Source organism: Musca autumnalis, unplaced genomic scaffold, assembly GCF_047663935.1.
Source record: "Musca autumnalis isolate F117 unplaced genomic scaffold, ASM4766393v1 scaffold_4, whole genome shotgun sequence".
Lineage (NCBI taxonomy): Eukaryota > Metazoa > Arthropoda > Insecta > Diptera > Muscidae > Musca > Musca autumnalis.
The window spans coordinates 95,598,842-95,623,285 of NW_027411977.1; the positions used below are offsets into that span (position 1 = coordinate 95,598,842).

Sequence of the window (24,444 nt, forward strand, 5' to 3'; positions counted from 1 at the left end):
GGAGAAGTTGTAATTTATTCTATCACTGCGCCTCTCATAAATTGACAAAACAATGTAGCAGATAACGTTATTGGAATGAATAAGACAAATTTTTGTTATCAGTGCAATAATTAAATGACAAGGCGATTTTCAAGTTTTATTAAATCACTAGAACACTTATGCACAAAAGTATGTTTGTACAATTTACATGAGTTATTCAAGACTCGATATCGTTGATTGGATTTCTCGAAAACCTAATAGAAAACATTTTTAGTTGGGTATGGTTGACTTCCGTATCGTCAGTTCTTTACAAATGACTGAAAATCTGCGAAGTATTGTGTTTCTTAACGCCGTTGTATTTAACAATTGCGAAGCTACGTGTTTCAAAACGTCATAAACACGCATTTTTAACGCAGGTAAAATAGCAAACCTGTATCATTTTTATTTCTGATGCATTTAGGGGTCGATTATGGATAGCAACTCAACTGTAGTTGCGTTGCCAGAAGAGAAAATCATGCAATTAAAATGAGTAAAAGACCAATTTTTTTTGTCAAATTCAATCAATATCAGTGTTTTGAACCTTCAGCTATTAGTTTAATTGTAAAGAAGTATAAATTTTTAAAGCGAAAATAGGAAATTCTATTACTAAATTTGCTGTGGGCAACGCAACTGGAGTTGGGTTGCTATCCATAATCGACCCCTTAGTTACATTTTCGAGGAACAATGTATGAGTGTGCAACTGAAATATTTGACGAAGTTTAAAGAACACAAAGCAATTGACGATACGGAAGTCAGCCTATATTAGGGCAAAACCTATAACTTTGCGTGTGCATTTAAAGAAAACAAAAACAAAATACATGTACTTCAATTTGAAATAAATGTATTTTGTTTTTTTATTTTTGAACGCACACGCAACACGTAAAGTTTTAGGTTTTGACCTTAGATTTATACACAGTTAGCCAACTAAATTATTGAAAACGATTAATTAAAAAAATGGATTTTCAATTAGGAATTACAACAATGATGTTGGGCTATTTGTACATATAAGTTGATTTACATTTTTATGACAACATGCAGAAATCAGTTGGAAATAACAAAAACAACTGGCAAAAAGGGTGAGTACCTTTTTTGTGTCAACCATGACAAAATTTGCCTTGGTGCCAACTAAATAAATGCAAAATTAATGAAGGATTTTTAGGGTAACGTTCTATGGCTATATGACAATTGCGGACAAATTTCGGGTGTAAAGTTTCATACCCCCAACGAAGACTAAACACTAAATTTCAGTCATTTCGGTGGCCACAACCTTCAAAATTCAAAAAATCGAGAGGTACCGTTCTATAGGGGCTATATGAAGACGTGCACCTATACCGACATATTTCAGTTGGAAAGTTTTGTGCCCCCCACGAAGACTAAATAGCCAATTTCAGTCATTTCGGTGGGATATTGAGGCCACAACTTTCAAAATACCCTTTGCGGACAAATTTTAGGTGTAAAGTTTCATACCCCCAACGAATTCAAAATTTCACATTTCAGCCATTTCGATGGAATATTCAGGACACAAATCCTTGCATATGGTCATTTTATGCAAATATGTAAAAATAATGCACGATATGGAAAATATGCAAAAATTTCTGGGCCCAGTTCGTTTAATTTTGTGATAAAACGAGTTTCTGTCTAATCAGATTTTCTAGTTATAACTTGTTGTCATTAGTTGATTGTCGAGAGTTAACCAGAGAAGGAATATTCGGAAAAAGACAATTGGCGACAATCAGGCTTCGAAAGATATGATACAATTGGTCCATTCCAACCGTTCCGAGAAATCGCTGAAATCACCTCCCTTAAGCGATGAACCGTGTACAACATTATAATACCGTGCCGAGAGAGAAGGAAGGCTCAAGCTGAAGACGTCACCTGGCAGACTAAAAACAGTGACCACACGAATTTAAAGAAGAATAATTAAAAAATCAAAGATAGTCTCCAAACCAGCCTCAGAAAATTGACTCTTCTAATTGAAAAGGCTTTGGAGTCACATGAAGAAATCAAAAAAGTGCTACATAACAAGAAGTATTGGCCAAGAGTGGCTAGGAAAAAGTCATTGCATTCCCACCGAAATATACGTGGGAATCCCTATTCTAAACGGCGTGGGAGCAGCAAAAAATGGAAAAGAAATTTCGAAATTTGAAATAAGTTACACCAAGTTATTATTGCATTCTTTAGTGATCTGCAATTTTATTTTATAATAAACAAGTAAAAAAATATCAGTCGGCTTAGCCGACAGAGATATACCCTCAGCTTGTGTGGATTGAAAATTTTTCAAAACCGTATAAACCGACAGAAGTATGAATAGGATTAAAGCTCAAAAATTTGCGGGGATATTGATAGATAGGGCTTTTTATCACACTAGCCTACGAAAAACATAATATCGCTGTAAACAGGGCCACTTTGGTAAAATGTCCAAAGGATCCACATTTTGGACCAAATCGGCAGATCCGTTCGAGAGTTATCTTGCGCTCCAACCACTACACACCGTGTCATAGGGGTTTTTTGTACCTTTCAGGCTATTTTCTCAGTAAGTATGGACATGCCCCTGATGAAACTTATACCGTCGTATGAGGGGCGGTTAATACAGGTTGCTACAATAAAAATCAAAGCGATTTGAGAGCAGGTCCTAAACTGAACTTTTTGAAATTTTGTGTGGGAGGTACCCGAAGGAGTGGACCGATTGAGTCCATATTGGAACCTCATCTAAGTGTGGTTGAAATTTCACTATGAGCAAAGTATGGACCAAATCGGTTACTTCCTTCAAGAGTTATCGTGCGCACAAATTTTCCGAACATTTCCGAACTTTTGTGGCGGAGGTACCGGAAGGATTGGACCGATATAACCCATCTTCGAACTTAAACTAAGTTTGGACAAAATATTACGAAAGCCAAACTTTGGACCAAATCGTTTGATCCGTTTGAGAGTTATCGTGCGCTCCAGCCAGCCAGGCAGACGGACGGACGGACATGGCTAAAGTTGGGAGCACATTTTCTTCAAAATGTGCGAACTGATGTAAGTACTTTTTTTTATTATTAGGCAATCATACTTTTTATGTACATATAAAATAATAGGAACTTTTTATGTTTGTAACGAATTTATGTCCATTAGGAATAATTTGAGTTTGGGGTTTAACGAGTATATCGCTGGTTTTATTTATCCCTAATGATCGCTAGACCTCGTATTTTACATATTTAAAAAAATCAAAAAGATAAATTCTGATATTTTTTCTCGATTATTACATATTTTTTTCACATACAGTGACTGTCACTGACAATGATGCAACCTGAATTAAAAAAATGTAAACGTTGATAAAAAGGAAACGGGTCGAGCTTTTTTAACAATTTAAAAAACAATTTTTGTCAAAACATTGCTAAGAATATTTCTGAAAGCTATCTTCAAAGAAAAGTACACAAAATTGTGTTCTATGCCCCGATTTTCACCTCTATCAGTGCAACGCCCTTAAAGACTAGTATAATATAGGGCTAATGCAGGACTTTCGATATATCATTAGATTGTATGTACGTACTCTGGACATAAACCTTAATGGTTTTTTCATAGTCTTTTTTGGAAAATAACTTCAACAACTTGAAATTTCTAGCCAAATTGACTACAAAGGACAATAATTACGATCATGCCAAAATTACGTCAGGAATATCATTCTTTCTGTCGGAATCAATGACAAAACTACTGAAAACGGTAGGGAACCAATTATTCCACGATTCTGATTACTAAAATTGCATAATAAGCGAAAAATTTGGAAATAATTAATCGATTATTGTGGTGCATCAATATTAATGCTCACTTCAAAAATGCCTATTTTTTGTTTTCCGGTAAAATTTTAGTATAACGGCACGGTAAACTGAATATTTGTGTATGCCATCTTTTCAGCCTACAAAATGTTTTTTGAATTGTTAAAAAAATCTCGACCCGTTTCCAAGTCATCAACGTTTACATTTTTTATTTCAGCTTGCATCATTTTCAGTGACAGTCACTGTATATACACAATTATTACATATTCACATTTATTATATTGACACATTTTTTACGCCTAATCGGTGTTACGAAAGACAAATACATACATCATTTTTTAAACATTATTTATTATATTATAGATCATGTGCATAACTTTAAACCAAATGAAAAACCATTCCCACATTTTTATACCCTCAGCATTTATGCTAACGAGGGTATATGCACTTTCATACGGGCAAAATGTGCCTCATCGAAATAATGGTTTTAGACCCCAAGTATGTTTGGACGAAATGTGTTTCAGACAATTTGGAGTCGATTGAGCAATGTCCGTCCGTCTGTCTGTCTGTCTGGCTGGAGCGCACGATAACTCTCGAACGGATAAACCGATTCGGTTCAAATTTTGGCTTCCGTAATATTTTACCCAAACTTAGTTTAAGTTCGAAGATGGGAAGGGAGTAACCAATTTGGTCTATACTTTGCCCATCATGAAACGTGTACGAGACTTAAATAAGGTTTCAATATGGACTCAATCGGTCCACTCCTTCGGGTACCTCCCACACAAAATTTTGGAAAAGTTCAGTTTAGGGACATCTCTCGAATCGCTTTGATTTTTGTTTTAGCAATTTGTATTCACTGCCCTCCATATGACGGTACAAGTTTTATCAGGGGCAATTCCATACTTCCTGAGAAAATAGCCTGCCAGTTGCAAAAAACCCCTATGACACCGTCTGGCTGGCTGGAGCCCACGATAACTCTCGAACGGATAAACCAACCGATTCGGTTCAAATTTTGGCTTTCGTAATATTTTACCCAAACTTAGTTTAAGTTCGAAGATGGGCTATATCGGTCCACTCCTTCCGGTACCTCCCCCACAAAAGTTCGAAAATGTTCGGAAAAATTTGTGCGCACGATACTTGAAGGAAGTAACCAATTTGGTCCAAAGTTTGTACATCGTGAAATTTCTACCAAACTTAGATGAGATCCTAATATGGACTCAATCGGACCACGCCTTCGGATACCTCCCACACAAAATTTCGAATTGTTTTGATTTTTGTTGCAGCATCTCGTATTCAAGGCCCCCCATACGGCGGTACAAGTTTCATCAGAGGCAAGTCCATACTTCCTGAGAAAATAGCCTGAAAGGTGCAACAAAACCCTATGACACCGTGTGTAGTGATTGGAGCGCAAGATAACTCTCGAACGGATCTGTCGATTCGGTCCAAAATTTGTCCTTAGTAATATTTTGTCCAAACATAGATTAAGTTTGAAGATAAGTCATATCGGTCCACTTCTTCAGGTACCTCCCCCACAAAAGTTCAAAAATGTTCGGAAAAATTGTTCGTACGGTAACTCTTGAAGGGAGTGGCCGAATTTGTTTATACCTTACACATCCTAATATATCTACCAGATATAGATCAGGTTCAAATATGGGCTATATTTGTCCACACCATCCGGTACCTCACACACAAAATTTCGGATAAGTTCACTTTAAGACCTGATATCGAATCACTTTGATTTTTGTTGAAGCAACTTGCATTCGCTGCCTCAATTACGATAGTAAAAGTTTTTTTAGGGTCAAGTCCATATTTCTTGAGCAAACAGCCCTTTTAGTATCTCCTTCGCAAAACTTTTGATCTTTAATCCTAATAAAAACAAGTAAAAAAATATCAGTCGGCTTTGCCGACAGAGATATACCCTCAGCCTATGTAAATTGAAATATTAATCTACGGACAGATCGAATATATTTCGGGTCTTTTCAGAATTTTGTGGCCATTTTGTACCTTTGAACTTGCCGACGATAATGTGGGTTAGGATTAAAGTTTGCGGCGGGGCTACTTGAAGGAATAGACGACATAGGAAGTGGATCTGACTTTGAGAGTCATATCTTTTTGATATATATTGGGCACACTAGTCATTTCAGTGGGTCATCTAACTTTTGGACCAGTATGCCAGGAAGCATGGACTTGTCCACGGATACCATAATATGACTGTAAACAGCAGGATCACAATGAACAGCGTCGGCATTCATTTCTAAAGCATCTTCGAAGAGACCCTAAACTGCATATCGACACGAATGTTGAACTTTTGTGGGGGAGGTACCCAAAGGGGAAGAAGAAGTTATCGTGCTCTCCAGCAACTACATATAGGGGTTTTTACACCTTTCGGGCTGTTTCCTCAAGAAGTACGGACATGCCCCTGAGAAACATTTATCGTCGTAATTGAGGTAACGAATGCAAGTTGCTTCAACAGAAATCAAAGTGTCCCGAGAGCAGGTCTTAAAGTGAACCTATCCGAAATTTTGTGTGGGAGGTACCCGAGGGAATGGACAAATATATTCCATATTTAAACCTGATCTATATCTGGTAGATGTATTAAGATGTGTAAAGTATGGACCAAATCGTTCACTCAATTCAAGAGTTATCGTGCGCACAATTTTTCAGAATATTTTTGAACTTTTGTGGGGGAGATACCTGAAGGAATGGACTGATTTGGATTAGCATCGAACGTAAACTGAGTTTGGACAAAATATTACGAAAGCCAAATTTTGGACTGAATCGGCAGATCCGTTCGAGAGTTATTTGAGCTCAAACCATTACATACGGTGTCATAGGGGTTTTTCGCGGGGTTTCAGGCTATTTTCTCAGGAAGTATTGACTGAACAGGTCCTAAACTGAACTTTTCCAAAATTTTGTGTGGGAGGTACCCGAAGGAGTGGACCGATCGAGTCCATATTCGAACCTTATCTAACCCTATTACAAAATTTATGATATACAAAGTATGGACCAAATCGCTTACTCCCTTCAAGAGTTATCGTGCGCACAAATTTTCCGAACAGTTTCGAACTTTTGTGGGGGAGGTACCTGAAGGAGTGGACCGATATCGTCCAATTTCGAACTTAAACTAAGTTTGAAAAAAATATTGCGAAGGCCAAATTTTGGACCGAATCGGTTAATCCGTTCGAGAGTTATCGTGCGCTCCAGCCAGCAGGACAGACAGACAGACGGACATGGCTAGATCGACTCCAAATTGTCTGAAACACATTTCGTCCAAACATACTTGGGGTCTAAAACTATTATTTCGATGAGGCACATTTTCATCGTATCAAAGTGTATATACCCTCCTTAGCCTAAAGGCTGAGGGTATAAAAAAATTAAAACGCCCTAAATACATACGTATTTTGGGAAAAAAATTTTTCAGTATACACAGCCTGAGGGTATATCTCTGTCGGCAAAGCCGACTGATACTTTTTTACTTGTTTATAATCAAAACGTGTGATCGTAGTCGTAGAGGAGACTCGTATCAGATTTTCAATAGAAAGTGAGTCATCTAATAAAACTCGAAGGTTATATTATGAAAATGAATAAAAAGTCTAAGGATTGTATATATTATAGTTATTTTCCAATATATTTTAATAATTATTGCCAAAAAAATTTGCCGTGCTGCGTTAATAGAATCGATAATCTTTTTTCGTATTTCAATACATAATATCGACTTGTTGTATCAAAAATAAATGCTCTTTTTAAACCAAAAAATCCGTCCTGGGAATAATGAAGTTGTTTCTTTCGATATTTTATGGATCTAAGACACTATAAATTACAACATTTGGTGTAGGATATTATTTTCCATCATAATAGAATATGCAAAATCCGAAGTCTACTAATGATATATTTTACAGCATATTTTCTATGTTTTTATTAAGCAAATACATGCAGTTTATAAGTAATTGCAATAATTTTGTCATGTAGATGTCTTAAAAGCAAAATCTCCACATACTTTTCATAAAAATATGACATTTCTTGAATCTTTTTTCAAATTCCCACACTGTTTGCTGGGGAGATTTTTTCCACAAAAAGACACCAAGTTCTCCCACAATTCAAAGTCTCTGGAATTGAGACTTATTGACACTTCTCGTGAAAACAATCAATTTTGGAGACGACGTGCTGACTACGACCTTAAACACTTAGATTACATATAATAAATTTCTCACTATCCCTTTTAAGTTGAAACGGCAGAGGGATAAAACTCACGGGGAGTTTTATTGAGAATAACCCCCATCATTTCCAACAATCTGGACATTGAATTCCGCTTGGGACACATAGCAAGATATGATAATTAATTACTTGTCGTTAAGGAATTTCAAAGCGTATTTAGTGGGTGGTATCTTTGAACGCTTCGTCATATTTATTAAAAAATTCCTTTATATTTTAATTCTCTTAAACCTCCCCCAATCCAATAAATGTACCCAGCAAAAAAAGTCCTCCCAAAATCATGGGTTTTGTAAGGGATTTTTGGCAGCCGTAACTACTCGCAAACCCCCTTTCTTCCCCATTATTTTTACAAGGGCATGTCGCACTCAGTTTGTTATTTTATGACCACTAGAATAACTAGTTATTCTGTGGCCATTAGAAGTTGAAAAGTAAGTTGAAAAAAATTCTATTTTTAGAATTGTTAATGTAGAGATTTTTTTTAATTTCACACTTCTTACTTTTATTTTACTTTATTTTATTTCGCTCGCTCTGGGAGTTGAACTCACGAACCCTCTGATTTCTAGCCAAAGACACTACATACTATGCCACGCACACGAACATTAAGGGTTACTTAAATGTGTAGTGCACATGTGCACCACGAACTGTTATTTTTTAATTAAAAAAACTCGCGTGCCGACAGTGAGCGTTGAACACACAACCCTAGGATTTATAGTCGGACACACACTCACTGTGCCACCGTCCTCATTACTTAGTGAGGAGCAAAGTAAGTAGGTTTGCCTTGTAATTTTTTTAAGAAGTATCCCATTACTTTTCAGATTATTTGTAATGGGAAAAGAAGCTTGTTTACATTACTTTGTAATGGGTTACGTAATGACTACCGGATCCGAAATTTTGCTGGGTATTTAAATAAATATCAAAATGCTTTTTATGATTTTTATAAAATATCGTTTTGTTTCACTTTTTATTCGTTTATTTTTCGAAACTTAATTAAATAAATACAAAAAGTTTTTTGTTTGTTTTGTTTTTTGCAATTAGAACGGAAATAAATAATACAAAAAAATAATAAATAAATTAATTAATAAATAAATTACACACATACATAAATAATAATAATAATAGAATCCTTTGTCTCGGTTTTTTGTTCATTTTGTTGCTATTTTTTTTTCTTGACAGGATTTCTTTTTTTTTTTTTGAGAGGTAATGGAAGTTTGTCCTAAAAAGATGTCGCAAATAAAAACAAGCATTAACAATAGAAGGATTACGCATTGGGTGAGAAGATCTATTTGGGAGCTAGGCCTTTCGCAAGCCTAACTTAGAATAATAACTTAATTATGATAACCCATGGGAGCTCCTTTGCGATCGAAATGCCGGACACGGACAAAGAGGAAAGCAGCGACTAGGGAGGCAACAGCCAAAACAAGCAAGAGCATAACAAGACCACCCACAAAGCTGGGCACAGACATACAGATGGTTTCTGGATCAGCATTGCGTGCTGATTGTATGACCACTGTTTCGTTGTTGGCATTGCTGTTGAGGGCAAAGTTTACATCACCGGGGGCAACGACTTGAATAATGCGGCTAGTGTTGACATCGGTCATTTCTTGGGCATCACGTTTGTAGATTCTAGGCTTAACAGTAATATCGATGGTATCACGACGTCTGCGAACACCGCGCAAGTCATCAAGACCCTCAACGGAGCGAGGACGTCCGCCCAAGGATACCAAGTTGCCACCTTCCATATCGTCTTTGCGTTTAACGGTGCTGTATTGGCCTGGTTGACCGGGCAATGGTGGTGGAGGCATGTGCAGGTCGTTGGGATTTTGGGCAGGGGCTTGAGAGCTGGCTGGTCCTGAATCAGCCAAACCGGCCGTTTGGGCTTGGGGTGAAGGAACAACATCGGGTTGATTTTCGGAATAAGCACCGGTCGAGTCGCTGGCTGGGTGTCTGGGATCGGGATAGGCTGCTGGGGGCAAACCACCAAGACCAAAGTCTCCACGTTCATAGGGCTCGGGTGGACCGTATTCGGAAGAGAGGGCATTACCGCCGATTTGGGGTACACCATATTCACCACCGGCCAAACTGGGACCACACTTGGGTTCAGGGCAATTGTAGCGGCACACTTGTATGACACATTGGAAGTGGACATTCATGGAGTCGGGGAATTTGAAGGCCTGGAAGTATGCAAAACTAACCACCGAAGCAGAGGGTCCAAAGTTCTTGATCTTCTGGAATTTACTCATAATCTTTGGTCTGACAACACAGCCATTTTGATCGACCAGCTGTATGGGAGCACGCTTGCCATCATGAGCCACACAGTTGCGTACCAACATATCGAATTTGTTTTCATCATCCTTGATGGCCAACACCATGGTCATGGTCTGACCGATCTTAACAATACCCGACACTTCGGAAGCCCAAGGACCTTTGCCAACTTGAATTTGCATCCAGCATTGCAGATTATCACCCAAGAAATTGGCGGTAACAGCATGCAGCATATCAACCTGGAATGGTCGGAAAGTCACAGCCTTTTCGTAGAAATCATACCATGTGCAACGCAATTTTCTGGCCTGATCCCAGACTTCCTGGACATAGGGATCATATTGAATAATGATGGTGTTCTCGACATAGCTGCCCGATGGTGTGGGTGCTCCATAGCCGGCGGCGGCGTTGTGATTTGCCGAACTGGTCATGCCGCAACTGTTGAGGAAAATTTCAAAAGTGGCACTTAAATGTCCGGTACCTGGTTTCAAGTGAACACAATGGGGATCGCTGTAGAAACCCTTTGAGAATATCATGCCATAGAAGGGACGATCGAATTCGATATTCACGCGCATGTGAGTTTTTTCACACTGCACCTGCAGATGTTTGATTTGGGGGCTGTCGTTCGTTGTTGCCAGTGGCCAAGCTTCGTCGGAGATATCATTGCTGGGACTGGCCGCTAATGCTGTCTGTGGTGATCCATAGACGGGTGAGGGTGGTGGTGGTCCATATACCGATCTGTGTTCCAGAGGCAGGGAAGCTGAGTCCACGTGTGGTCCCTCACAATAAGCATTCTGTGTGAAAGAAAAGAGAAGAATGAAACAGACGATTAAAACCAAGTTGTGATTATGAAGGGAAACAAGGGAAGAGGAAGATGAATTAGCTGTATTATGGTAATAATAAAAATAAATACGTAATTCCCATCCAAGGTTGTAGAAAGCGAAATTTGTATGTTTTCGTCAAACTAAACCCTACTCAACACCATTACCATCATCATGTGTGTCTTCATCATCAACAACAAAAACATCGTTGTAATTTTTTATGAACATATTTATTTTTCGTTTGTTTAATAAAAACCCTAATTCCAAAGAGGGGCAATGAATGTTTTGGTCGTTACCATTTTCTGGAACTGTATTTCGAAATCATTTGCCAACATTATTAATGTATCCATCCGCTTGCTTGTCGTCAGCAAAGTGCGTCTCACTGCGGGTATCCAAATTTACGTAACGCTTATTTTGGCCCATTATGTAATATTTTGTGGTAACACCATGTCATCATCAACATCACTTATGGTTTAAACATGTTGTTGTTGTTGTTGGTGACGATGACGGTGGTGGCGGCGTTGTAAGATTGTTTTTCGTTTTATTTAAACGAAAACAAAAAAAAAAAATTGTATTCAGTTGATGACGCTTTGTCGAAAACTGTTGCCATAACATCCGCATTGTCATTAATTGGTGTAGCCACTTTTAAGATATTTTTTAATTTTCTGCTTCGTGGGCCTTCTTGAGCTCGAGTGAGAAATACACACAATGTACGATGTTGTAGTCTAGTCTATTCAAGGAAACGTTGAATGCAATCGACATGTTGAGATTATCTAATAGTTAATTTATTTTGGATTTTTTTTGGGAGCTTTGTTGTAACTTTATGGATGTACGTTACTACTAGTGACGAAGTCTACTCGTATAGCATTTGAAGGGCGACATATGGTATGAAAAATAACATTTCTGTTGAGGGCAAAGTTTATATCACGGGGGAAATACTTGAATAATGCGGCCAGTATTGATATCAGTCATTTCTTGGGCATCACGTTTGTAGATTCTAGGCTTAACAAGAACATCGATGGTAACACGACGTCTGCGAATACTGCGCAAGTCATCTAGGCCCTTGACAAGGCGAGGACGTCTACCCAAGGATACCAAAATGCCAACTTCCATATCGTGTTTGTGTTAACCGTTGACCGGACATTGGTGGGGGAATCATGTGCAATTCGCTGGGATTGGACAGGGTCCTGAATCAGCAATACCGGCCTTTGGGCTTGGTTTGAAGGCCTTGTTCAGATGGTCTTTGATGACTGAGAATTTTTCTTGGCTTTTATTTTATCTCAAGTAGATATTGTTCACGTCGTTGTGTCACCTGTGAAGCCACCTTTAACACTCTTTACAGATAGTGAGTGACACATACTACCACGCATTATGTTCACACCATAAGAACGATATACGGCGTTGAATTGTAACCCAGTGTAGGCAAAAGGTTTCTTCAATAAAAAAGTAAATTACAAAACTGGAAGTAGGTAAACCTTTCGCCCCACTGTTGCCAAGTTCAGTGATCATCCTGGTAGTCAGATTGCGAGAATGCAAAAGTATGGTAACTAGCAGTACTAAATTCAAGATCACCTGACCTTTGAATTTTTTTTAGAAAGTTGTTCTCGCTGCCGCCACTACAACGGTACCATTTTTTCGGGTCAAGTCAGTACTTCCGGAAATAAAGATCGAAAAGTTATAAGAATTCCTGGCGGCGACAACTCAACTTAATTCGTAGGCAATAGTGTTACCAAATATCCTATTTGGCTGAAACAATTTCTTCCAAAATTATATCAAGCTCCAAGTAGGGTAACCTCACTCACAAAAGTTCAAAACATTCGCGTAAGTGCGCTTTAAGGGCTGTTCAAGCAACGCTTTTAAATTTTTACCAAGCTTTCGGACATAATGGTCCAATAACTTTAAAAATCCTACGATTACCAACAAAAATGGCTGGTGGCGCGATAGAAGTGTCCGCCATTGTTCCAGTCTTTACACATCGCAATTTTTCTCTCAACCACACTGTTCTCCACCTGTACGGTTGCAATGAGGCTCCTCCCGAAACATATTGGTGGATGGTGTCCTGTCCTGATTCCGACAATTAACTACCCCATGATATTGGGTGAAACGATCGACAAAACGTGCAGATAGCTATGTATTTGCTAAAATAAAAGGTCGCCTGTATAGGCCCTTTCTGAAAGAAAGTGAGCCTCTTTATACCCTTTCTGAAAGAAAGGCTGCCTCTGTAGACCATTTCTGAATGAAAGGGTGGCTCTATATACTCTTTCTGAAATAAAAGGTTACCGGTCTGTGGATCACCAGTATGGTATGCAAATATTAGCGTCACGCAGTGGAAGAATATTGGAACCTGCCAGAGCGCCGTCCTAAGGACTGTAACATACCCCTGCTGAATGAATTATGTCCTTCTATAGCCCCTTTCTGAAAGAAAGGGTGTCTCGGAAAGAAAGGATGCCCCTGTGGACCCTCTCTGAAAGAAAGGGTCCCTCTTTAGACCCTTTCTAAAATATAAGGTCACCTGTATAGACCCTTTCTGAAAGAAAGTGTGCCTCTTTATACCCTTTCTGAAAGAAAGGCTGCCTCTGTAGACTATTTCTGAAACAAAGGGTGCTTGTATAGACCATTTCTGAAACATAGGGTGTTTCAATAGACCCTCTGCGAAACAAAGGGTGCTTCTATAGATCTTCTCCGAAACAAAGGGTGCTTCTTTAGACCATTTCTGAAACAAAGGGTGTTTCTATAGACCCTCTCTGCAACAAAGGGTGCTTCTATAGACCCTCTCTGAAACAAAGGGTGCTTCTATACACCCTCTTTGAAAAAAAAAGTGTTTTTCTATAGACACTCTCCGAAACATAGGGTGCCTCTATACACCCTCTTTGAAACAAAGGGTGCTTCTTTAGACCAAAGGGTGTTTCTATAGACCCCTTCTGAAGCGAAGTGTGCTTCTATAGACCCTTTCTGAAACAAAGGGTGTTTCTATAGACACTTTCTGAAGCATAGGATGCTTCTATATAACCTTTCTGAAACATAGGGTGTTTCTACAGACCCACTCCGAAACAAAGGGTGCTTCTATAGATCTTCTCTCAAAAAAGGTGCTTCTATAGACCCTCTCCGAAGTAAAGGGTTCTTCTATAAACCCTCTCTTAAACAAAGGGAGCTTCTATAGGCCTTCTCTGAAACAAAGGGTGCTTCTATAGACACTCTCCGAAACATAGGGTGCTTCTATACACCCTCTCTGAAACAAAGGGTGCTTCTATAGACCCCATCTGAAACATAGGGTGCTTCTATACACCCTCTCTGAAACAAAGGGAGCTTCTGCAGACTCTCCCTGAAACAAAGCTGTTTACGGTAGCACATGGAGTGCTGATAAAGGAACCTTGTTGACGTCCTTTAAAGTAATAGGTCGGTCTGTGGTAAGCTGTGCGACACCGGTATGGTATGCAAATGTTAGCTTAACGCAGAGCAAGAATAATCAAAGCTGTCAGAATGTCGCCCTGAAGACTTTTTGCCTCCTCATAACACCCGTGAACCATCTTCACGAGGAGACGAAGATTTTATTGATATATCAGCGCGAACAGATGTTAGCGATGCGGTAACTTTATGCATTTTAGAGGCCAGGCTTCCCCAACCCAGGCACGTCAGGAGAGATGTTCATGATCTGAAGAGAGAGATCCAAAGGTACAAGCGAGTACCTCCAGATTAACAAGCCTATAAGGCAGGCTGGAATAGCATTCACACTACAAAGATACAATGTGAATGCCGTACTCGGAGACCAACGTCCCCAATAAGTATTGGGCTCGAATTAATGGCGCTATACCCAACACATGCTCTACATGTTCATGTGAACGATACTCTGCATTGGTTTGTTTTCGAATAATTTCAATTATAATTCGAAACATTTTACGTGTACTTCAGAATTCCTATTGAAATTCTAATTATTTCATTTGTAATTCGATTTATTTCATTTGTATTTTGACATTTTCCATTTGCAATTCGATTTATTCGTTTTTTAATTCGAAATACTCCATTTGCAATTCGAATTTCTCCATTTGTAAATTAAATTTTGTCATGTGTAATTAGAATTATGTCATTTGTAATTCGATTTTTTTTCATTTGTAAATCGAAATATTCCATTTGTAATTCGAAAAACTCCATTTGTAATTTAATTTTTTTTTATCTTGAAATTCGAATTATTCCATTTGTAATACGAACTATTCCATTTGAAATTCGAACTAAAAATAGAAATATTCGAATTACAAACGAGCAACTTCAAATTATAAATGAAATTTTTGAAATTTTGTATGTCATGGCGAAGAAAATTTTTTAATTTTAATTTTTATTAATTTTCTCGTTTAGAGTTGATTTTTGCAAGTGAAAAAAGAAAAGCCGATGGTTCTAAACCACGCAACCACCAATTTATGTGACTAGTTTCACTGTTAGTTTTGCAGCTCATCAGACATATCGGCTGTGGGAGTGACTTCTCTGTCTGCCACTTGGTAGTTGTTGTGTCATTGGTCATTAAGTTCAACTCTAAACGAGATAATTAATATAAATGAAATAATTTAGACATTGAATTGGAATTCTAAAATTACAAGTGAAATGTTTCGAATTTTAATTAAATAATCCTCCAAATGGTGTCTGAGGTCTGAGAGAAAACTATTCTTAGCTCGTTCTTTTTAGAACATACGGGTATGATCTGAGACACACTTCACCTCTCACTTCACTTCTGAAGCATTTTTCACCTTATTTACTCCCATTTTTGCGAATTTCATGGGACTAAGGGTATTTAAAATGAAATCATAAATCATAAGGGTATTTAAAAATCATAAGGGTATTTAAAATGAAGGGTATAACCTTGTCCGTCTATAAAATACTCGAAAAATGAGCGTAAATGGGGTGAACAAAATGCTTGAGGCGTGAAGTGAGAGGTGAAGTGTGTCTCAGAACATACCCGATAATATTAATTATATAATGATGATACGCTTATTATTATTAGATTGTTTTTGCGTCACTTCTGGCAAAAGAATAATGAACAGACAGAGCAACATTTGAATTAGGCTGCATTAGCTCTTTTATTTATTTTTACAGCTGATGACTTGATGTCATACTAATCAGCCTAATTAGATCTCTTTCTATGACAGGACAGGATAAACACTATATTCAAATAACAGTAGAAGAACCCACCCTACCAAACATGGAATAACAATCAAATTGTAAATGATTAAAATCAATTTTTAATCCAATTTTTGTCTTATTTGAAACGGCAAAACAAATGAGAAAAAAACGTCTAAATATCTAAAATTGTTTAATGTTTAAGCTGCGTATAAAATAAAAAAGAAATAACACCAAAACAGCAACAACAACAACAAGTTCGAGAAAATATGAAAGAAAATGTTCATGCTGAACATCGTGGTAAATGAATGAGTGAAGAAAGTTAAAACTGGTACAAATCAGAGCATAACTGCATTTTAGCTAGACACAAACACACACTGAATAGCGTAGCGTAAAGCTAAAAAAACGTATAAGAAGATTTAGTTGAAAAGAAACACATACTACATGTATATATAAACATACATAGCCACATATATAAAGACCTACATATAGCTACATATAGTTTTAATGCAATTTGTTGAAGCATGCGATTTGGAGTTTTATTTTTTTTTGTATAAAAAATGAAATTTTAAGTAAAATCGAGTAGTAAATCTTTATATAAATAGAACTAATTCAGTGTTTGGTTTAATTTATTTATACACAAAAGTTTACACATACGTATGTATGTATTTATTAATATTAATATGAGAGTGAAATGAAATAAAATAATGAATTTAAATTAATTCTGTTATTTTTGCTCTTTCAATTTTAGAAAAAGAAAAATATTGGATAGGAAATGAAGAATGAACCAGTATGACCTCAAGCTCAAAAAAACTCTTTTTCTTGAATTGAATTCAAAAGGTCGAATAAAACCAAAAATTAAACCATTTCTCTTTCAATTTACTTTTCTAAGATTTAATTGTGGTTTTGCATAAAAAGATTAGTTTTTAATATATTGTAAAAATAGAACTGCTGTAATATGTCGTATTGGCAGTAAAATGACAAAATCCAGTATTTAATATTTCTCCCCTTCCATCTCATGTGAGATTTGTCCTCCTTATGGTGTCTGAAGGCCTTTAACTCCAGGTAAAAACTTGGATTGAGCCATCGGGTTAGTGACCTATCGTCCAAAAAATACTACCACGTCAAAAGCAAAGAAGAAGGGAATCAAACACTTTGTACCCTGCTAGAGTCGAAATGGTATACCGTTGAAAATGTTAGTAAGAACCCAGCAAAATGTTTGCCTCCAAAGATGCAGTTAAATCATATGTGCAAGTGATCTGGAAGTGCATCAAATTATGAATTTTCACTCATGATTTATACAAGAGCCTGACTACTGAAAGATGAAATCCATTTGCACTGCATTTTAACTAACCCTTCGGCACTGCATTTTAACTAACCCTTCGGCACTGCATTTTAACTGTCCCTTTGGAGTCGCATTTTTACTAACCCTTTAGGGTAGAATAGGATGCAGTCCAATTTGGATCCAAAGCACGTGTTTTGATGCAGTGCTCTGGATTGAATTTAAAGGCTCTCTTCGGAATGTGTTTTTATGCAGTTCAAAGATGCATTAAAAATGCAAGCCATTGCAAACTATCCCAAAATAATAAGAATAATAAGAGCTTTATTACATTAGCACAGATTATGAAATTTCTTCATTAAATTCAATCGCAACTGAGTCTGTTTAGTCCGCTCTCCATTTAATCCAAGCGTAAATGTTTTTGCTTCATCTGAAAAAGGGGTTCTTATATTGTCTTCCTATCATCAGTTGAAATTTCGACAAGTTCTCCAACAGCACTTCATTAGGAATTTTTCTTCTCGCGAGTTACCGTAAAAATGTTCCCAACTTTTGGTTGTATTTTTTATTTTATATAAAAATTTTAGAAATTGATTCACACTTGTTCTGTCTTTGAAAAAATTCTGTAATTGTATCTACAAATTAGCTTGCTTGCTAGGGATCACTAACAACTGTTTGTAAAATGTATCGAACGGAGTGCCTTTTCACGACTCCCTTGAACTGCATCCGGATGCTGTTAATAATGGGATCGCATCCGAATGCGGTTAAATTGTAAAGAATAGAGTGCCTCTTTCACGACTCCGTTTGAATTGCATAAAAACATGTCGTGAAAGAACTAGTCTACATTGCACGACTTCCAATTTATTTTGCTGGGAAAGAATATGTTTTATAACATGTTCGGATACCTAAGGGCGTGTTTCATTATGTCGAAAGAATATGAATGCGAACGAATGGATCAGAAACCGAATCCTCTAAAGTTATATTACTTTTTTAGGTTAGGTTAAATATGTTGCTAGTTATACGCACTCTTACAAATGAAATAATTCGAAATTCAATTGGAATTCTCAAATTACAAGTGAAATGTTTCGAACTACAACTGAAATTATTCGAATTACATGTGAAAATGGTGTAGTAGTTTTTCATGTTTTAAAATATTGATTTTTAAAGAATTTCACACTTTTCAATTATTTTTTTGTGCGGAATTGATTGCCCTGGATATCTCCAGTCATCCTACCGGTAAAACACAATTCCGGGCCTACTGAAAGACTGTCAATAGAAAAGAAGAGAGAAGAAACAAATTTTGACAAGCAAAATCCTATTCCCCTCAATATGCCAGCTTACCGAAAGAAGACAAACGAAGAGAGTGGAAGCGTATTATCAAAATAAAATAAAAACAAATAAGAAGGGCGTTAAGTTCGACGGGGCCGAACTTGTTATAGCCTTCACCACGAGTTGTATTAAAGTAAAATTGAACAATTAGTTTCCTTTTGTTTATGAAAATACTACGATCTTCCGGTCTTCCTCGGTTAAGCTTATTCCTTGAAGAGGTGGAACATGCTAAGAATATCACTTTCTTTTAAACAATGTTTAATACCAATGAGACATCTATGTTTTCCATCCATTCAGAATCCGAAATACTAATTTACAGTCACCACAGTAGACTAATCCTGTAAAAACGTACATCTATATCCACAAATATCTATAGGCACGTTTTGCACACATATCGAATACTAAATAGCAAATATTAGTCATTTCGGTAACCAAGCCTTTAAAATACCGAAAATCGGGAGGCACATTTCTATAGCATGGACCTATACCAATAATTCTCTGTAGGAATGTTGTATATTCCGAAAGACTTTTTATCGAATTTTACTCATTTCTGTAGAAAAATGTGGCTAAAACTTTGAAAATACCAACAATTGGGTGGTACCGTTTTATAGGGGGCTATATCAAAACGTGGACCTCTATTTTACAATTTTATGCACCAATGTTCCCTAGCCAATCAAAACCTGAAAAGCCAAATTAGCGACATTTCGTTTGCAAAATGTGGCTAAATTCCTCAAAATACTTTGAATCGGAAGCCAACTTTAAAAGGGTCTATACCATACACACAAAAAATATTTCAAGAATTTTTACATATTTTCGTTTGTGCTGTAGGGTTTTCATACTGTACAGGTACCTCACATAAGATACATGTGTAGTATCTTATATCCATCCGAAAACCACTATATATATTTTTTTTTTTTCAAAAATATGTAAGATTTTCATGAGATGCTAAATCACTTTCCTATTTTTCCCTATATTCCCAATATTTCCTCCCTTGTTTGGTAAATTCTCTCAACTTTGTTCTCATTTTCTTTTGAATGGTCTCATCGTCTCATCATCACATTGACACTGTAACAAGAAACCACAACACAACCCCCACCATCGTCTCACCATCACAATGAGACTATATCAACAACATACTCAACAACTACCACTGTCGCAACAATTGTTGTTAGATAACTGACAAACCAAACAAGTACAGTGCGTTTGGTATCGAAAACAAAGAAATTGACTCTACGATATAGTTCGCATCTAAAATTTTTTAATTTCTTTAATATAAAGGCGACATCTAATATCTCAACCTAGTGCTGATTGTTCTGTTCATATTGTTCTGCTATACTCACAAGACGATAACAACTACAGTGAAAATCATTAGAAGAAAAACGGTAAATTACAATAATACAAAATAAAATCATTAATAAAACATGTAAAAAAAGTATCAGTCGGATTTGCCGACAGAGATGTACCCTCAGCCTGTGTGGATTGAAATACTTTTTTTCAAAAAAAAAAGATCCTGTATTTAGGGGGGTTTTCAACATTTTGGACGTATGAACCGTCAAAAGTATGGATAGGATTAAAGTTCAAAAATTTGCGGGGATATCAATAGATAGGGCTTTTTTATCACACTAGCCTACGAAAAACATAATATCGCTGTAAACATTGCCACTAGGAAAACTATAGATAAAAATGTCCAAAGGATCCTCGAACAGAACCTTAACCACACAAATATGTTGAACATTTGTGTGGGTGGTACCACAAGGATTGGACAGATAAGGCCAAAATTTGAACATAAACTAAGTTTCGAGAATATTTACAGATCCAAAGTTTGGACCAAATCGGTTGCTACGTCTATGAGAAATCGCGCGTACCATTTTAGTGCATATTTTCGAACTTTTGTGGGGAAGGTACCGGAAGGAGTGGACCTATGAGCACCACCTTCGAATTTCATCTTATATTCGAGGAAATATTACAATATCCAAGTGTGGACGAACACAGTATTCGGTTTGAGCTCTCCAGCCACTACATATGGTGTCATAGGGGTTTTTACAACTTTCGGGCTGTTTTTTCAAGAAGTATGGACTTACCCTTGAAAAAACTTTTACTGTCGTAATTGAGGCAGCGAATGCAAGTTGTTTCAACAAAAATCAAAGTGATTCGAGAACACGTCTTAAAGTGAATTTTTTCCAAAATTTTGTGTGGGAGGTACCCGAAGGAGTGGGCAAATATAGTCCTTACTCGAACGTCATCTATATCTGGTAGCTATATTAGGATGTGTAAAGTATATACCAAATCGGTCACTCTCATCAAGAGTTATCGTGCGCACAATTTTTCCGAACATTTTTGAACTTTTGTGGGGGAGGTACCTGAAGGAGTGGACCGATACGGCTTATCTTCGAAATTAAACTAAGTTTGCACAAAGCACATTTTGGACCGAATCGGCAGATCCGTTCGAGAGTTATCTTGCGCTCCAACCACTACACATGATGTCATAGAGGTTTTTTGTACCTTTCAGGCTATTTTCTCAGGAAGTATGGACTTTCCCATGATGAAACTTGTACCGTCATATGGGTGGCAGTGAATACAAGTTGCGACAACAAAAATCAAAGCGATTCGAGAGCAGGTCCTTAACTCAACTTACGATGTGTAAAGTTTCGTTCAAATCGTATACTCATTTCATATGTTATCCTGCTCTTCTGTCATTTTAATGGTGCTGACCAGGCTACACATGTTGGTCCATTATTTGACGAAGTGTGGACTTGCTCTCCAAAAAACAACTGCACCGTGTAATAGGAAATTTTGTTTAATATGTACCTGATGGAGTGGACTGATATAGTCTATATTCCATCGTAATCTAAAGACAACGACTGGGCCAAAAGGGGTAACCCCCACCGCACCATTTTAGCGAATTTTTTTTAACTTTTTGTGGGGTAGGTACCTAAAGGAGTGGACCCATATGGCAAAATATGCACTCTAAACTATTTCTGTTGAATTTCACTATGATAATGATAGGCAACAACATGCGACACAAAAATGCGTAATTTTCAACAACTTTGTTGTTGTAAAATTTTACGCCAAATATGTTCAAAACTTTACACATTTTGAACTGCGATTTTAGGCACAATTTTACGCACTTTTATATGTAAATGTAAAAGTTCCCAAATGTATTAATAATTTCTGAATGTGTTTAATAAATGGTCTGTTCCAGTACTGCAAGAATCTACTAATGTTTACTATTTTTTTCGATAACATAAAGAAAAAATGTTATCGTAGTAAAAAATAGTAGCTTCTTGCAGGTTCTGGTTCTTGTTCGCCTGTCGAACGAAGTACACGAATTAACCCGTTTCCACGACACCATTCGTAATTAACAGAAACATAAATAAAATTTCCTTCATTTTTGTTTCCTTGTTTTCACGAAAATTTGAACCGAAAACACATAAAATATACATTAATGATCTGTTCCAGAACCTGCAAGAAGCTACTATTTTTTACTACGATAACATTTTTTTCTTTGTGTTATCGGAAAAAATAGTAAAAATTAGTAGATTCTTGCAGTTCTGGAACAGACCATAAATGAATAGGAAAAACAATAGACTTTCAAATTTATCTTCTATATTTAAGTACACACATTTCATTCCATATATTCTGAATAATTTTGTATTTTCAATATATGCTTTGTTCCAGAACCTGCAAGAAGCTCCAATTTTTACTACGATAAAATTTTTTCCTTTATGTTATCGGAAAAAATAGTAAAAATTAGTAGATTCTTACAGTTCTGGAACAGACCAATATTTTTATATGTTTCTATTTTCAAAATTAAAGAGAGAGAGAGCGAGAGAGAGACATGTCAAAACAATGTTTGTGTATACAGACTTTCAGTTATTTGTTTCCTTTTTGTTTCTGATTTTTTACGAGATTTTGAACTAGTGGACAAGAAATGTGTGTGGAATTAAGAAGAAAACACAACCATCTTCCTTCTGTATCTGTATAAAATGTTTAGTTCATTAATTTTCATTCATCTTTTTCCTTTTTACTAAAAATTTTTGTGTTTTCAACAAATTGTTCAATTTTGAATTTAGACATGTCATAATTATTTTTTTCGATAAATTCTCTCATTTGTTAGGGATGGGACATACTTATTCGTCGTTCAGTAGTGGGATTCTGTAACTCATTTTTGCTGTTATCGATAATTGTCGGTAAAATTAAAGTGCTTATAATTTCGATAATTAACGAGTTTTTTCGGTAAGTTAACGATAAGTAAAAGGTAGTCGCTAGCCTCTACCGACACAAACAGTGATGCCAACTTTTCTTTATGTTTTTAGTCATAATTATTCTATTTAATTTTACCGATTTTTGTCGGTAATAGCAAAAATGAGTTACAGAATCCCACTACCGAGAGTATTTCTAATCGAACAACGTAGAAAAATCGTCATTCGTTCATAGAATTTTGTGTGGGGAAATAAGTAATTTATTCGTAGTTATGGGTCGAACAACGAATAGAGAACGAACGACGTACCGTGGAAACGGGCTATTAGGGAGAAAAAATGTTATATGTTCTGTTCCAGAGCGTGGATGAAGCTACTATTTTTTACTACGATAACATTTTTTCCTTTATGTTATCGAAAAAATAGTAAAAATTAGTAGATTCTTGCAGTAAGGGAACAGACCATTTATTAATAAAAAAAACTTAACTTAGTCCATATTTATATTAGGCAATTTTCCTTGCGGCAATTGTGTTTGAAATTACGCATTTCCATAAATTGCTCTATTGTTTGTTAATTATTACGCACCTAAAATATAATCAACAAAAGATCATAGTGTTTTTCATTGCAATTTTCAACAAATAATTTAGAGTGTGGATGTACAAAATATTGGCCTAATCGATTACTCCGTTTGAGAATAATCGTGGGCTACAACCAGCCAACTAGACTGACGTATGGACGGGACTAAATCAATTCCAAATTGTCGGAAACTTATTTCGTCCCAAAACATGTATGTGGAGCAGCGGTCGGCAACGTGCGCTTGCTGAGAGCAAAAGAGCTTAAATTTCAAGCATTTTACATTGGTCTCAGGAAGCGCACGTTGCCGACCGCTGATATGGAGTACAAAAGCATTATTTCGATGAGGCACATTTTGGTATTTAGCCTAAAGGCTGAGGATATAAATAGTATTGTCTTCTTTGGTTATCCGCATAACCAAACTGCATCTACATTTTTATCGATATATACACATTTTTTTCGGAATATTATTTTTGCAAGTCCTGATTCGAAATATATGTGTATTAGAAGAGTTAACAGAGACTAAACCTCGGAAGGGCTAATACATAATTCATTTTTATGTTATCAAATTCTCTCATATTAATATTGTTGTATTGAAGATCAATGATATAGAAACCTCTTGGGAACCTTTTATTATAGCCAAGTTCCTAGGGATTAACGAACATAGCATTACTTTACATATAGAAAATATTTTCATAGCAAAAATATTCAGAAAATGTTGGCGAGCTATTTTGTATTGCCAAAGAGTAGAGTTCACGACCTTACAGGGGGGTCAAGTCGGGCATAAAGCCGGGCTTTTTTACATAACTATACTTTTAAAACCTCCTTTCAATTTTTAAATGTACTTATGTATAAAATCCGTCATTATGCCCGACTTGCCCCTAGTAAGCGGCAAC

At 36.6% G+C, this 24,444-nt stretch overlaps 1 protein-coding gene across 7 annotated transcripts in view; it reads right to left on the reverse strand.

Annotated features, from left to right (window-relative positions):
• Positions 1-9,160: 9,160 nt before the first annotated feature.
• Positions 9,161-24,444, reverse strand: part of LOC141401132 (uncharacterized) — a 65,011-nt gene continuing 49,727 nt past the window's right edge. For 4 of the 7 annotated variants that reach the window (XM_073981016.1, XM_073981017.1, XM_073981019.1 and 1 more), the window contains one exon: positions 9,161-11,038. In XM_073981016.1, coding sequence (XP_073837117.1) covers positions 9,311-11,038 — 1,728 coding nt within the window. In that variant the 3' untranslated portion in view covers positions 9,161-9,310. Of the gene's footprint in view, positions 11,039-11,361; positions 12,096-24,444 lie in introns of those variants that run through there. The other 3 variants (XM_073981021.1, XM_073981020.1, XM_073981022.1) reach the window with 3 other exon arrangements.